This window comes from Cygnus atratus, chromosome 2 (genome assembly GCF_013377495.2).
Source record: "Cygnus atratus isolate AKBS03 ecotype Queensland, Australia chromosome 2, CAtr_DNAZoo_HiC_assembly, whole genome shotgun sequence".
Classification (NCBI taxonomy): Eukaryota; Metazoa; Chordata; class Aves; order Anseriformes; family Anatidae; genus Cygnus; species Cygnus atratus.
In genome coordinates this window covers 34,266,321-34,283,584 of record NC_066363.1, presented here as the reverse complement: position 1 = coordinate 34,283,584, position 17,264 = coordinate 34,266,321, and the positions used below count along the sequence as shown (strand labels likewise).

General features: G+C 39.3%; 1 protein-coding gene across 2 annotated transcripts; it reads right to left on the bottom strand.

Moving 5' to 3' along the window:
- Nucleotides 1–362: 362 nt before the first annotated feature.
- On the bottom strand, nt 363–13,805 carry CCDC126 (coiled-coil domain containing 126). Of its 2 annotated transcripts, none has more exons than XM_035562467.2 (4): nt 13,706–13,805; nt 3,907–4,036; nt 2,863–3,264; nt 363–1,921 (listed from the first exon to the last, which is right to left on the bottom strand). In XM_035562467.2, the coding sequence occupies exons 3-4, from the start codon at nt 3,098–3,100 to the stop codon at nt 1,740–1,742; spliced, it is 420 nt and encodes a 139-aa protein (XP_035418360.1). In that variant the 5' UTR covers nt 3,101–3,264; nt 3,907–4,036; nt 13,706–13,805; the 3' UTR covers nt 363–1,739. The 2 variants fall into 2 exon arrangements, with proteins under 2 accessions (XP_035418360.1, XP_035418361.1); XM_035562468.1 differs by lacking the exon at nt 13,706–13,805 and adding an exon at nt 13,190–13,208.
- Nucleotides 13,806–17,264: the final 3,459 nt, after the last annotated feature.

Sequence of the window (17,264 nt, the reverse complement as noted above, 5' to 3'; positions counted from 1 at the left end):
AGGTTTTTATTTCCGTCTTCACCTTGCTAATAAGGACTTGCAGATGGCACCTCTCTTCCTCACCTTTAAGAGCTGGGTCCTCACCAATAAAGATCTAAACCAGTTGTTTTATCATATTTTGAATATCTTTCTCCCCTTACTTCTAGCCTGAGGAAAGTTCCCAAGACATTAGAATTTCAAGAGCAAAATAACTTGGCAATTGAGCAGGAAGAGTACCATACAGATTACTACTAAACCTACTATTAAACTACTACACTACTCCTAAACCTCAGAGATGTACAATTTTCCAATCCTGAAACACCTAGAGCTCATGTAGTAAGAACCACAAGATCGTTAAAAAAGAGAACAGGAGCCTTTACAAATACAATTAAAAATTTATTTTTCTCTTTCTGCAAGGAAGTACAAGTTTACGCACAGTGTAACAAGAAGAAAAAATCATCTGGATACTACTGTTCTAAGCGAATCCAGAATACCAGCAGGGAAAAAGAAAAGAAGAAAACCCACATAGCTTTGGAAAACAAACAAACAAAAAACACCACAGAAAACGATACAACAACGAGCACACTTTTGGCTAAAGTCCCTGAACATACCCTCCCTCCCCACAAAACATTCACTATGTTTTAAAAAACAGGCTCAGTGGCACTTCCTCTTTAATAAGACTTCAGTAACGTTTTCAAATGCAGTGCATCCACACTGCAATTCACTTTGCTGTAAGGCTAACTTAGACATAAGGCAAATATTACCTTAGCTCTGAAATATTCCATGATAAGACACCCTTAGTACATATATCTCTGTTAAATGCAAAGATGCCTTGTCTCCCTTCATCACTCTCCCTCCTGATCAAGAAAGCATTTCAGGGAGATGGTGTGCTATACTGATCACAAACTGCAAAGTACTAAAAAGTTAAAAAGAAACAGCAGTGAATAAAAATAAACAGTATTCACATATCTAAAACTTATTTCCATCACTTAAATAGTTTCATCTGCAGTTACAAAATACATACACTTAAATATCTTTTACGAAATCATCATATAAGGTATCACAGATAATGCTTTGCTTTTGATAATCTAACTGCCCTAATTCCGGCATAAGGATATACCTGGACAGTGTTACTACCTAGAATGTTTTCCTATTATACTGGATTTTCTTAAATATACAGTAAATTCTCTCTAGCTATTCTGACTGATAGTGCAAATAAAGACATTCTTTGGGTCACAATTCTAAAACATTACCCCCCAATGCTATCCTCAATTTAATAATTTTTCAGTAAATGAGTAATAAAATACTGTAAGTATACACATTTTCTAGCATCTGTTTAACAATATGTTTTCCTCAGTTACCTCTGTTTAAAGCAGATCACAGAAATGAATAAGCTACAATGCTGCTCACCTATCCAAAAGATATGCTATATTTATACTTAAATAAATACATTTATAACCCTGCCTGTAAGTCCCCCATTCCTTTCCATTTATTATCCAATGGCATACGACATCAAATCATGATATCAAAATATTTTGAAGACAACAAAGATCACTTTAGAAGCACTGCTCAAGGGCAATGAAATAGTGCTTTGAGAACCTTATGCACATAAGTTAGGCCTACATATATCCAGTGCATTCTAGAACAGAATAGTGTACGCTTCTTTTAGAGGCGGCTACTACTTTGCCCAAGCCAGAGATAAAAAGCTTGTCTTAATTATGACCTATCATAGATGTAGTAAGACAAAGTGGCCCGCTTTGCTATCTAATGTTGCCTGCTGCTTTTGCACGTTTACTTGAATTTACTGGTGCCTGATTGTTAGTTCCATTAGTGGTATTTGTAGCTGAGCCATTCACAATGATGTAATCAACTTTGTTTTCCAATTTCACAAGGCGTTGCAAGATGTCATCCAGAAGAACTGCAATTGTTCTCTTAAGATCAGCTGAAGATAATGAGGAAAAAAAAATGTTCTATTATCAGCTTGCATATGGAAAATAACTTCTATTTCAACACATTCACATCTTAAAGCCTGCCATCTTTCCTACTATTCGTTTTGGGAAAGCACACAGACTGGGAGGAAGGAGAAATTAAATAACTCCTTGTTTATTTTTGTTTAAATACCATTTCCTTGTTATTTTGGGAAAGACAGATACCACCATTATAGTAAACTGTGAACCCAGCCAAGTAAACATTAAAGCATAAGAACAAAACCTCTAGTTAAAGAAGAAGGATAGTGAGTATTTCAAGGCAGTATTTCAGATTTCATCCAGACAATACCCAGCTATGATACCTTTTAGCCTTGGACAGCAATAGAATATATTTGATACTTTCCAACATAAAAGGGTAGTTATTCACTTTCCTCTAAATAACAGATCTATTCCACAGAAAAATTGTTGCGGAAAGTATCATATCACTTTTCGCACAAGCTACAAAACAGGAAAGAAAAGGTTACTTTTTCTTAGTTTAAAACATTAGTATATTTAAGCCTAAATTGACTGAAAAGCATAAGAAAGGAAGATTTAAAAAAATCCCAGGTTTACTAACAATGACAAAAGGATCTTGAGTGTTATAAGAGTATTTTTTGGAACACAAAAACAGTATCAGTAACAGAACTTTCAAAAAAAATTTAAGTATACTGCTGTCCATGTTCACACCACTGTCTTCTCTCAAATTTGGAAAAAAAATATTTAAACTTACTGGGTTTACAAGGTGTACTGAATCTTAAATTTCAACTTTGGTTAATAAACTAAAGTCAAATCAACCAATACAGAGGTTTTTTTTTCCTCTGAAAGATTATTATATATTACTTTAAAAAGAAGTAAAGCTTTATAGTTTTCATTTTAAAAAGTTATTAGAACAAATAGAATGCTTTTTTCCTCTTACCATATCCTGCCATAGAGGCTCCACTGCCACCATTCATTAAATTTTTATTTTCTTCTGCCAGTGCTTTGACATATCTTTTACTTAGGTCTAATATCTGACCACGCAACTCGGCACTGCTTTGACGTCTTGGATACTGAAAAGTGTAGCGTAGCAACATTAAACCCCAAATGATTCCAAAAACCAGTAAAAACATACTCAGTTTCTGGGACATATTTTTTCTTGAAAATGTTAGAAACATCTTGATGAAGGCCACAGGTGTGTCTTAATTTCAGGAAAAGTAACTGAACTTGACTTAGTCAAATTGTATTACATATTAAAACAAAACCAGGATATCTATAAAGTGAAAAATCTTCTGGCTGGATCATCTTGAACACATCTTCTCAGTTTAGCTGGTCTTGATTCCTGAAACATAAAATATCACTTGGTTATTCAAAATTGTTACAGTTGTTGAGATCAAGGAAACAAAATTTTCCAGATGTAGTATTATTGCATAACCTAAAAAAGAGTTGTAGATGTGTACTTGCTTAGAGGTACAGTCATCATTCTATCTCACCTGTTGTTACAAGGTTTCTTTCTTTAAAAAAATAAACCTTTGTTCTCCAAAAATCAAAACTATATTTTTACAAATCATCTTAACTACTTTAAATGTCATACTTCAAATGATTAAACCCAAAAGCAGTATCTAGAAGAGACTTGTAAAACACTTTTCTATATAAGTCTTTTCCATTTATACTCAACATCTTGATAAACTATACAGACACATCTATACCAAGAAAATAAAAATAAAAGCTTGTGAAATCATTCACTTGATTCTTGTTCCTCACATGGAAGCATTGGCCAAGTATAGACAGATAAAAGGAAAAGCAAGGTCTCTTAGCTGTTTTGTTAGTTCAAAGTTGGGTGTCATCCTCTTCTGGTTTTGTACAGTATTAATTCTTTGTCCTTTTCGGTGTCTTGACAATAAACAAAGAAATAAAACCAAAACGAAGATGCACACTGCACCCACTTCTAGCACGTTGCTACTACTATAAAAAAAAGTCTTACCATAGTAGCCAATTCTAACACATCGATAGCCAAAGGCTTCAGAAGAACAAATGGTTGGAAAGCTTCAGCAGTTAAACAGTAAATGTCCAGACAGTTTGAAGCAATACAAGCCAGACATCTTCAGGGAGCTCTGTAATGGAAGAAAAAATTATTCAAACAAGATGAAATACAGGACTAAAAAAACCTTAATTTTCACATGTACCAGCTGAAGTTGATCTCTTCAAGACACGTGGTTTTTGAAACCAAAATACATTTTTGGTTTTGAAGCAACTGTTAGGAAAAAACACAGAATCCAGTTCCATTTTATTATAAATGCATATATGTAAATGCCCTAACGTTCATTTTGACTACTTTAAAAAAAAAACAACTTCGTAAGAACCTCACCAAAACATCTCACTATAAGACAGTGAGAGCCCAATTCCTCACATGCATAAACACACTTACATGTGTCCTTCTTACTCATTTTTTCCCTCAAATGAATCTATTCTGAAACAGTCCCTTTAAATGCTTACATCTTCTATTTCTCTTTTCTCAGCTACCCCTGAAACTTCTTCAACTACTCAATACTTTTTTTGAGAGGAGATTTCTATTATTTCACATAGCCTGGATAAAACCACTCATTCTACATAATAGTAATTTTTCGAGTTAGTCTCCATTTTCTCCCACATATAGCCTGACACGAGTAGTTTTTAGACTGTAGTTACACATATAATAGAGTTCCCCACTGCACTTTCTACACTGGTACTTAGGCCTCTGTTTTTAAAACGCAGTGTTAGTTCAGAATACCGACACCGTTATTTCTCATCCTGCTAAGCACTCATCCAAACTTAACTCAATCTCCATGGTATTTTTCATCGTTCTGTTGACCACTTCATCTGGCCTTATATGGACACACCACAGTCTACTGTAAATTCTAATGTCAGCAGCAGCAGTGCTCGGAGCTGTGCTTCTTGCTTCCTCTTAACTTCCATTCTTCAGATAATCTATCAACATGCATATCTAAATTATCCTGAAGATTCTAAACCCAAATGAGGGGCAGTAGCAGGACTTGGACAACGAAGTTGCTGTAAAGTGAAAGGTATTGCGTCTAAAACGCCTGACAATAATTGCCAGTACACAAAATCTTACTTTTAATGTAGGGTGCACTAATGTAAGAGGCAAACACAAGTCAGTGAATGAGGAATAGGTTCCTCCACCTTAACTGTGGGATACGACCGTGCACACAGGCAGATAGCCTACATGCAATAATTTGACATACCACTGTAAATTCAGTGGGATATACTTTGTTCAAAGAACATCCTAATCTCCCCCAAATCTGCCTTTTCAGACAATTTTTTCTTAAGTATATAAAATAGAGAGACAACCATAAAAAACTTAAAACCTATGGTATCAGCACAAATATTTGGAATTGTGTGATTACAGATTTCCTGAAACAGATCTTCCCTAAACACAAACTAACCAAAATCTCTTTTCCCTAGGACTTTGCCAAATCCATGGCTCTGTACTCATACTTTAAAGCACCAACTGTACCTACGTCATTATGCAGACACATAATCCCTGGATAGTATCAAATAAGATGGAAAACATTTACACATGAGGTACTGCAGTAGAGTATTCGTGTGATGGCACAGAAGAACAAACAAGAGCTCTCAAAGAAAAAAGACCACAAGTTCCAACCACCCTTCCCAAAAGCCAAAAAGTATATATATACATATATACATATATATATATGTGCTTGTTTAAAGATAACACAGACAGCTCTTGCAGAATTTAAATGAAGTTCAGCTCTCCACAGAACTCCACTCAAATCTCATCCCAAACCACTTTAGTAGACGGTATCATTGTAGAGCTCTGGAGTAGCAATAACTCTGCTATCACGCTGTAAATAAGACCGCAAGCCAGGACGAGAGTCCTAGCCAGGCTGAACAGATTGAATCAACTCCCACCAAGGAACAGCAGGAACTACAGACTGGGTCATTGCCACATAAATTTGATTCACAGTGCACATGCTGACCACTGAAACTAACGGAAATCAAGGACTTAGCCTGCTGGGCAAACGGCGTGACACCCGAATGCTCACTCAGACACAGACACAGATTTCTAGGTTGGAAGAGACCTCAAGATCATCAAGTCCAACCTCTCTCAAAGAAATGGGGAGTAAGGTGTACCAAAATGAAGGGAACTATTGGCAGATGGCACTTATCCTATCCTGCAACGGCATTTTAAGGGGCCATTCCTCCTTAAATGATTTCCAGTGTAATTTCAAAGTTCTCGAGATCTGGTCTCCTCTTTCTTCCTGAAGCACGCACTTCCAGTGACCCATAACGTACTTCCTGTAGTGGGTTTACGTGGCGAGGTTTTGGTAGCAGGGGGCCATAGGGATGGCTTCTGCGAGAAGAATCTAGAAGCTGCCCCATGTTAGATAAGGGCCCTGCTGCTGGCCAGAGCCGAGCCAATAAGCAATGTTGTTTGCACCTCTGGGAGAGCATATTAAAGAAAGGAAAAAAAAAAAAAAAAAAGAAATCTTAATCCTTTCAGGATTACGCAGTGCTGAGTGAAAAAAAGAAATGCGAGCTTACACCCAAGTGATTTTATAGCAGAAAAACAAAAAAGGCAGCAGAGCAGTAGGTGTACATACTAGGAAGAAAACAGCACAATAAATAAGATGGATGGACTGGAATAAGCTTTTACTTCTTGTTGCCCTGAAGGGTCAGTATTTCTGTACATGAACATTGGTTTAAACAAAATTTGTCTTCAGAATGGACCTTGGTTTTCAATAATTCAGAGGCAATGCAGCATGAGATAAGAGTACACTTGTAAGAAGGAACTAACAGTTTTGTGACCATTTCTTCCCTCCTCACCTACCACCTGCTGATTAGGGAAATAAAGAAAAAAAGAGAGAGACTTCCTTCTTCACACTGACTTAGTCCGTGTGGAAATCCACGACAAAAAGGACAAAACAAACAAAAAACAGGCAACTGTGCAGGCAAAATGGCAATTCCAGAATCCATGAAGAAGTGAGTATCTTGCAGATAACCCTTTAAATAGGCAGGCAAGGTGACTGATTCAAGTGGCGATTTATCAAAGTTCTCTAAATCCAACATGCACGCCTAAATTATTCTGAAAATTATAAACCCAAGACAGGGGCAACATTAGAACTTGGAACTAAAGGCAATTCCAGAACAGAGGATATGAGACTAGGTTTGTCTTTCACAGACGCTGAAAGAGTTTGCTTTTGTTTATTGTTGCCACTGCTTGTAGTGTAACAAATGTATTGCCAGAGCCTGCCAATGTGGATTTGACACTGTCCAGGGATACCACAACAAACAGTGACACATCTGGCAATGAAAGCAACGAGCGAAGGAACTCAGCCTCTCCAAAATAAAATCACATCTGTCCTCTCAGCTGCGTTCCAACACTGAAGTCATATATAAATTGCATCATAAGCACATGAAACAAAAGAAACAAGGACCAAAGAAAAAGCAACAGAAAATCCATTATATGTTCTGTAATAAAGCAAAGTTCCAGTCTCTCTGGTGCTACTGTTAAGTAGCATCAGACCTAGGCTTGAATACTGACTCTACTCCATGGAAACCAAGCCATACATAAAAACATGCTAGCTGAATTGTGCTGCAAAGCTTTCCTTAGATTCAGCTTTCCTTATTCCTAGCAAAACCCAGAGATTACATTCATATACTTCACCAAAAGCGTGACAGTTTGTAAGGCAAAGGAGTGCCTCATACATCCTCTGAAACAACATAAGGTATCATGAAAACAAGGCATACTCAATCCTTCAAAGGTCACGGCGCACCTTACAGCATTGTCAGTTCTGCTAGTCAGCCAGCTAACAAAAGACGAGTACAAATTCATGACCAATTTTCTAGTCTGTCCAAGAGATCTCACCCTTCCTAAACTGCTAGAAGTAGTTCGTGGCATCAGGATGGCAAATTCTAAGTTGTGCTACAGAGGTGGTATGTATCTCCTAGCTTTGAAAAACGTACAGGACAGATGAAGATGACTATTTGTAAGAGCAAAATAAAGTAGCAGGCAACCACCAGGTATTTTTGGTAGCTATTAATAATCAACTTTAGCGAAAATGCGAACAAAGTGTCAACAACGGGGGAAAAACAGGGAAAACTGAAGTCTAAGAATCCATTCCCTTCCAGGATTCAGAAGAGTTTAAGGATGAAGCTAAGAAAAACGCCCTGAAAATAGTATTATTAATATACAGTCCAATAAAATCACCTCTTTGGTTATGTATTTTGGACGACAGCATGCCAAATACTGAGGCAGCAGTTCCTCACTGATACCGTAGAGACCTATACAGGTAGGCCTGTAACAAACTAATATATTAAGAATGTAACCTCAATAAATGGGAATTTTACTTCATGTATTACTTACTACCATAATACTTACCGGTGTCTCACTGCCAAATTATGACCAACAACACCATGACTGAGTGAATTCAAATGCAAGTCCGGCTTTGTGCTTAATTATCATTATTAACTGTATAAGCACAAAAAGTGATTTATCAAGACAGAGATTAAAAAGGAAATGCCAAATACAGCCACAGGACGGTGCATCCAACTACAGACAGACGAAGGGGAAAAAACATTGAAAAAGAACAGACAGCAGATGAAAACTAGGACAGTACAAATAAAAGCTGTCACTAATAATTACTATAAAATAATTGGACAGGACAAAGTTAGGATTTACTACAATATCAGTAGAAGTGTCATAAGCTTATGAAACATTAGGGATTTTTAAATCAGCATATTAAAATTACGTCTGTAGTAGACACTTCCTTAGATCTATGGCAGCACACATTTCTCAGTTTGGAGGGGATATTAACAGACAACGAGCTCTAAACAGACATGACAATACTCGTGTTGCAACAGCCAACTACCTTCCAGGAAAGCAAAATCACAGGATATTACAGAACACCTGGAAACGTTTCCACAGTCCTTTCAGCAATATCTTATTTGTTTTGTTTTACACGTGTATTTAGAGTCCACCCCTTCCATTTACTTCTGTGACCTCCAAAATCTTTTGTTTGTCCAATTTTCCAGCAGAAAACTTCCAGAATCATAGTCCCTCAACTGACAGACATCATGCTGACCACCCTGACAAAAGACAAGCAATTTGTTTGGTATTTGGAAACCTATCAGATCACTCACTGCAGCAATGAGAATGACTGAGAAAACAGAGAATGGAACAAAAGTGCAGTATAACATATTCACTGAGCAATTGATCTGTGCAGACAGGAACAACAAAATAAGCATGCAGAAGCCCAGGAGCTACATGCCGAGTCTTTCCCAGAACAGGAAGACCAGAAATGATGTTTGCATTCTGGTCATTTGCAGTCTTCACTGGCTGGCTGCTTGGCAGTAGGAGAAAAATCTGCACAGAGTGCAGCTGACAAACAGGTGCCCAAAGAAATTAAGTATATCCTGTTACACAGGACCATGACTCCTGGCAAGATACAGAAGAAAAAAAAAAAAAAAAGGTATTTCCCCATCTGTTATTTAATTCATGTAGTTTTCTATTATCCCATCATACTTGAAAAGACATCTTCTAATTCCCTCCCTTTAATGGTCCCTTCCTACACATACCAAAAGCTCCCTTAACAAATCATCTTGCATGCATCATTCACATTGAAAGCTGGTGCCCAAGAAAGAATCACATTCCTCATATTTTAAAGAGCATATAAGCTCTCAAAAAACTGAAGTGAAACTATTTTCCTGTCCTGGCCCAGTCACACCAGTGACTTTTGCAGACCACCGCTGCCCTTTGGCTCCCAGGTTCACACCAATAGCTGCACAGCTTATGGGAGAGCTCAATATTCTACTAAGCAGCAAGCAATTAATAGCAAAGTGTGTCCCTAGACAAATGAAACCAGATTTGAGCTGTTTTTAGGACAAGACCAACTCTTAGCACGTTAAGTATTCCTATTATTGGTGGTGTAAACTCTGGTCAACAGAAAAACATCACCAGGAGGGAAGGAAATGAGAAATACGGTCAAAAATCTCAGTCATGCTGACCCCACAGAGCCCCTCAAAATGCTTGTGTGCTAGTAAGGCTCACGGGTCTTTTCAGACAGCATCATAGATCAGTCAATAGAAAAGAGAATATTAATTCCAATGATTGCTTTTACTTTTGGTTTCTTAAAATATCCTTGCATGCCCCCCCCCCCGCTTTGTTCTGCTTGCTACTGTCCGTGAATGCTTCTAAAATCAACCAACAGAAATTCATTGTTCCTCGCCTGCAGGCAGTCAGCCAAGACTTTGAGTGGGGAAATGACTTGCCAAGTGTTGTGAAGAAAGTTAAAGCAAGCGAGTATCAATGGGAACAGTATACTATACTTGCTGAAGTTCCCTTCCTCCCCCTAGGTCCATCTGGACTTTGAAACATTCCTACAACTCCTTATCTTCACATTAAAAGAAAAAATCTCAGCTTCATTCCATCTGGGACACTTTTCCCTATGCTTTGTCACTGACGTTCAGGCCATCCTGGTAGGACCCCAGCTCGCAGTTATGGCAGAGCACGAGCTACCTCCTTAGCTTCTTATCTCCTGGTAGCATTGACACAATTTTTTCATGGCAATTAACACTGGGCTATGACAAATCCACATTTACAACACATTTTTTCAAAGCCCCTGGCATTCCAAAATTTCCTTCCGAAACGGTAACGTTCAGCTAATTTTAGCTAGTTTTACAGGGAGCCATACTTGCAAAACCATTAGTGTAGGCTACGGAGAGGAAAGGGATTTTCACTGAACATTTTAAAAAGACCTAAGAAAAGAGGGTTGGTACGGATTGAAAACCAACTAGTAAAGTGACTGCTACAATGGCGGAAAGACTGCCGCTGTAGAACTGGTTATACGTGTACACAGCATCCACACAAACGTTGTTCCTGTAGAAAGGCAACAAAAGAGCGCTTGTACCACCGGGAAAGAGTGGAAGAATTTAACTCGCATGGTTTTATTTCAAGAAACCTGCAGAACTCTGAGTACGGGCATGTGCAATACTCATCCACCAAAAACATGTTTCAGTCGTAAAACTCCAATATAGACCAGGCCTCAGACTGATGCTCCCTCCAAGGAGGCTAATCCATTTGAAGACTTTAGAAAAATAAAAATGCAGGAAGTGATAGACAGTTTATTTCCTTCTTTTTATTATTTCTAGATTGGCCTGTCATTTTATCTTAGCATCGCTAACAGTTGTGACAGGCAGTAGATAACCACAGCACCAGAGTGGTGGGCATGGCAAAACATGTCATTGTTCAAGTGAAGGAGAAGATACCCAGAACCGTCACTTGGGTATTTATATCAAGGTAGCCTCTTATTCCTTTGTTACCACCACACAGAAGAATGATTTTAGTGGAGTAAGTTTGAAGTCCTCGAGTCCAGTATTAGTGTAGACCCCCTTTTAAATAGAGGAACTACCCATTTAGTTCAAAATTCATCTTGTAAATGACATAGGCAAATGGTGAAAGAAGTAATTTTTGTAAATCTGACAATCATGCAAGAAAGGTTAGGAGACTATTAATAACGCTCAGTTGAGGAAAACACAGCCCACCTAACGGTGCAAGATTTCAGTCACAGTTGAAAGAGCTTTTCAAATAACAAATACCATATAAAGTGCATTTTAGCAATAAACATGTACCAGGACAAAACACATTCATCGGAATGACTGAGCTCCACAGCAGATTTTTGACAGCTACTGGAAACAACTTAATGGGTATTTTTGACACTGACTAGTCTGTAAATGTTGTCTACACAGCTGACGATTTAAGCTGACAGCATGCACTTATCCTACTCACAGTGTGGGCAAGATGCAAAATCTAGTGCCCTTAACTATTCTCAGAAAAGTGGTCACGAACTCCACAGGAAATATTTTACTTTTAGCGGTTACGTGACATCCACTCCTCAAGCTAAACAACATGGGATTAGCCATACCAATGCCTCCTTCACGAAGCTAAAAGCCACAAGAGGCCTCTAAAAGAAGAGAGAAAAGAAATCTAGAAGAACTGGAGGTAGTTTTATTTTTACCTGTAACAGCTTTAGAAAAGAGACCTATTTACTAGACCAAATGAATTCCATCATAATTGCTTAAGCCTCTGGAGTTCTCTACTACCTGAAATGAATTATTAAACACACATATTATAACACACAAAATAACAAAAAGAGGCCACAATAATTTAAGTTTTAAACACATGGGTATTTCCAGCCCTCAAAATGGGAACAAAGGTAGCAATAGATTTTCACATGACTAAAAACTGCAATCTCTCCACTTATAACACTAAAGCAATATGCTGCTTACAGCAGTTATCTTCATTTTGTCTTTGATATTCTCATGAAACAGCAATTCATGACACTTGCACCAAGATAACACTACATCCCAATTAGTTAGAACAAATCACACGCATTCTTATGTTCAATATGCCCATATCCTGAAGGCTTCATGAAAAAAAAAGTCACAACTCCTACAAAGCTCATTTTTCAAAGTGAAAAACTACCCCCCTCTCCATAATCTACCGACTTTGGGTATCAAAACCCCAAATATTTGTTAGCCTGTTCTAGACTGCACTGAAGAAACTCCGCATCATGTCAAAAGAAACAAGAATTCCTCTCTGCATTGCTTTGTGGCACACAAACCCAGAAATTACACTCCATTCTAGCTGTCAGTATCTTTCAGATGACAAGATACATAAAAGAGAATTTATGGGATACTAGCATGGGGGATTAGGAAACTGAAAAAAAAGCTTATTAATAACAAATGAGACTACAGAAGTAAGCAAGAGATGTGCTAATGCATTACAAATATTTATAGAAATAAAAAACTACCATTCCTAATGGATCTGTTTTTCCTTGAATATGGATTAAGCAAGCTATTTTTCTTCCATGTTCCACCACATCATTGTAAGTACGCTTAGCCTCTCTGAAAGTTAGGTCATTACCTTACGAGAAAGACATAAATCTTGCAGCGTCACTGCAGCCACAGTTTATGACAAAAGAGCCACTGGAAAGAGGAAGGAAACCACAAAATATTTTTGGAAGTCCTCAGAGAGTTCCAGATTTGCTTAAGTTATATTAGGTTGACATGTTTCAATTCCTCCTTTGGTATTTCAAAACAAGTCACTTGAAAAATAAAAAATAAGATTCAATAGACGTTGTCAGAAATTAGCATCAGTAGTTACATCTACGCAACCAACGGGAACGACACACTTCCACCTTACTGAACATTGCATGCAAGAACATGAAAATATGCCAAGCGTTACAAACCTCTGCAGTATCACAGTCAGGATGATTAAAAGCCTAAAAATCATCTTCATAAAACTAAGTGGTCTTTAGAGAAGAATTTAATCACGTGCGTGTATTTACCGGTGCACAACACCCAAGAAATCCCCTTTTTCTTTCGCTGCTTCTTCACCACCCCGTGAAGCGGGGCTACCCAGCCTACGGCAGCACTCAGCCAGCTGCCTGCAGAGCCCACCGCACTGAAGCACCCGTAGGAACCAAGAACGAAGCGGGGGGCGCCGAGGCGCGGCGACAGCCGGGGCTCTGCTGCCCGCCGCAGCCCGGCTGCAGCCCCTCGGCTCCCCCTCAGCGCCCCCCGGCCTCCCACCTCCCCAGAGGGAGCGGGACGAGGCCTCCCCGCACCCCCTCCCCGGGCACGGGGCCGCGATGCCCCCCGCCGCCTCACGGGGCCGCCTCACGGCGGCGGCGCGCGACCCCCCTCAGTCCAACGGCCGCCCAACGGCCGCCGCGCGCGGTACCTCTGCTCCCCCCCGCGCCCACCTGACAGAGCCGCTAGCGCCGCTTCCGCCCGCCCAGCGACGCGTTGCGTCACGGCGCACAGCCCGGCCCCCCCCCCTCCCCGCGCTGCCCCGCAGCCCTCGTCCTGCCCCGCCCCAGTGCGGCGCATGCGCAGGGAGGGGGCTGTGCCCGTGTACCCCGCCGCCATGTTGGGACGGGGGGCTTCGTGCCAGGACTAGGCGGGTGGAGGGGGCGCTGCTGGGGCTGGAGCGCCTCTCCTGTTGGGCTTGGAACTAGATGATCTTAAAGGCCCCTTCCAACCCAAGCCCTTTTATGAAGTCTTGCAGTTATTCCAGGAAACATTTATTATCAGACTCCAAATGGGAAGCCCATTGTGAAGTTGGAACACTATGTGGCTGTGACTATAAATTCCCATTGACATCTACAAGTGAAAATTATCCCCAGAAGTTATGGACCGTATACAAAAACGGGAAGGGTGTCACTTCTGCCCTCTAATGGTGTAAATTAATTTTGACAGTAGTCTCGAGTGAGCATGGTCCCTCTGGTTAGATACATGGATGGTTTGCCGTTATCTGCAGTCTAGTTCTTGTAATCAACTGCAGAAGCTGTTGACGGCTTTGACATTACTTAAATTTCCACCATAATATTCACATAAATCAACTGTGAACATAGAACTGTGCTAGCAAGTTACATTATGCTCTTCCTACAATGTAGTGTGTGAGGAAGTTGATATCAATTAACCAGTGAAGATTGGCGAAGATGCTAGACAAGCTAACATACCAGTTACCAATGAAGAGGTGCAAGTATTGGAAGGTTTTGCTTGCAACATGGTTCTGTCTGCATTAGCGCCATCATGTGTAACGTAAACATAAGTACAAGAAGTAGCGTTAGTTTGCTGGTCACACCACCACTCCACTCCATCTCCCTATGGGTGCACATTTCTTCCCTTCCCTTCTTTCTGGTGCTTGTCAGAAGCTACCTTCCTCCTCTGTATTTTTCAACTTTTTTTGTTTGTTTGTTTTCTGCATGGATTAGATGCAGAAAAAAATCAGCATATAATCACTTCCTCCAGTAGAAAAAGGAATATTAATATATCAGAGAGGTTTGTGGCCTAGACTGAAGAAAACAGACAAAACTGCTGGCAGGTAGTATCACGACAGCCAGTAAATCGGGTGCATATAAAAATATTTACTTCTGTGACTTCTAATGTTGACTAGTCTGCAGTCCCTTATTTTGGAGTCTTTCAGGACATATATTGGTATGGAAATATTGGCGTTCACTTGAGAGCTCGTTTCAATATGAGAAAATTATGCAATTGTTGAATTGGATGGAGGCTATATTTCCACAGAGAATTAATAAGAAGCTGCATTAAAGGAACGATATATTTTTAGTTATACAATCCATCCCATGGAAAGTCTTTTGCTAAATTATAAAACACTGAGGGAGGAGAGGCAAAAATTAGAAATTGAAATATTTGATAAGTAAGCTTTTCAGTGAACAGATTGACTATATATTGTGCAGCACCAATAAATGTGTTGCTAGAATTATTTCCTAAAGCCAAATCATCTCATCAGTCTCTGTATTTTCTCATTAAGATTTCCTCTTCTAATATCAATAAAAGATCAAAAACAGATGGTCTGAAATGGACTTCACATGACAAATGTACTGCAGCTATTTACTGCCATTTATTACTGCACTATTTGCTCAGTGATTAATCCTTTATTTTCACAGACATGCAGTGAACAGCTGTAATATCTTTGCAAATAAATTATATGATATTTAGAGCTTACTAGGGGGAGAAAGGGAAATCTGTCCATGGTGTAATCACAGAAAGATTTGCTGGTGGAGGTCACAGAATTGTATTAAGATATCTATCTCCATTATAAACGTATCCTCTGTTGACAGGAACTCTTGACTCTTTATAACATTCTTAATTCTTACTGCCTGAAGGCCTCATGTATTTGGTCATCTTTCATGAATGTGCATTTCACAATATACTCTTTCCCCTTATCTTTACCACCTTATAGACTGTGAAAGTCGAACGTGAAAATATATGCTATTTCAAGTAATTATTGGTTTTATACTCTAGAAAACTGCGGTGAAGTTATTGCAGGGAACAATGAAGACAGAGTCGTTATGGAAAACACAGTAAAGAGAGCTTGTAGTTTTCAATTTAAAATGTAAACTTGATCAGACTTGCTACAAACAGCTCTTTGTATCAGTTTCTGCCATCTTTATGTTAGGTTTAAGTGCCAGAATATTTTAGAATAATTTCCTGCTGGAATAATATAAATATCTTGAATGGGTACACTAATAGTGCTTAGGAGCTGCAGACACAATGGCTGGGTCTTACACACGTACGTGTTAACAAAAAGTATATTCCTGTCCTATGTTCTGCCCTTTCCTCCCGCTCCAGCTCATTTTTTAAGTGTGACTGTTACTTATGTTCAATAGATCCTTGGTTGCATTTTTTTCAGTGACCCACCTGGTGGCCGAAGACTAGTAAGTATTTTCTTGTTAGGATTTAAGCATGCCCTTTGCGTCCTTTCCCTTTTGTTCCTGCAGTTAGGTTATTAGGCAGCATCAGCTCGGATAAGCATCAGATTATGCCAGAACAGTGTGTGATCTTGCAGTAGGATAAATGCTTATTAATAAGTTACACTTGAAGGGGAGATGAGAAAAGCTATCTACTGGAGCTGAATGGCGTAGAGCTGGTAAAAAAACAAAACAAAACAACAAAAAACATTATGATATGGATTGAGAATGTCTTTTGGAAAGTAGGACATCAGCTGAGGCTAAAACATAGTCTAGTCTTTTAGGAAGGAAAATTTAATTGCAATTAAACAAGAACTGGCTAAGGAGCTGACTACAACTTTTGAAATAAATGACCTGCAAGAAGCTTTCAGCCAAAATGAAACATTTCACAAAACGTAGAGGAAGCTCTTCCTGAAATACTACCTTCTTTGCCATTGTGGCATAATTTAATTTTTTAAATATTTGCATCTCATTTACCAAGCAAAAAGAGGAAGGGCTAGCATGTACCATTCCAGCCCTTCATTTACAACAGGCGCAAGGAATAACCAACTTCATTCATGGGTCCACATAGGACACAATACAAACCATTTCCATATAGACAAATATAACATCAAGGCTTTGTTGGAACCTCTGCACTGAGCTGTGTATGGATGAGCAGCAATATTTTGGCCTCTCCACTTCAAATTTGCTGGTGTGGCTGTGTTACTACAGATGCCGTTGGAAATCCTGTGTCACGGGCTGAGGAGGGAGAACCAGGTGGAAATGACAGCACTGCCATTTGAAGCCTCAGGAGCGTGCTTCACAGAGCAAGGGCATTTGGTTTCAAGGCAACCATCCCTTGCCTGCTGATCACCCTCTGAACTCCCCACTCCTCTTTGGGAATTCTCATTTTTGTGAGCACTCAGCTAAACTGGTCAGCCCTTGGTTATGGCAATGGTGAGCTGAAGATCTGCAATATTGTGTCCAGTTCTGGGCCCCTCAGTTCAGGAAGGACAGGGAACTGCTTGAGAGAGTCCAGCACAGAGCCACGAGGATGATTAAGGGA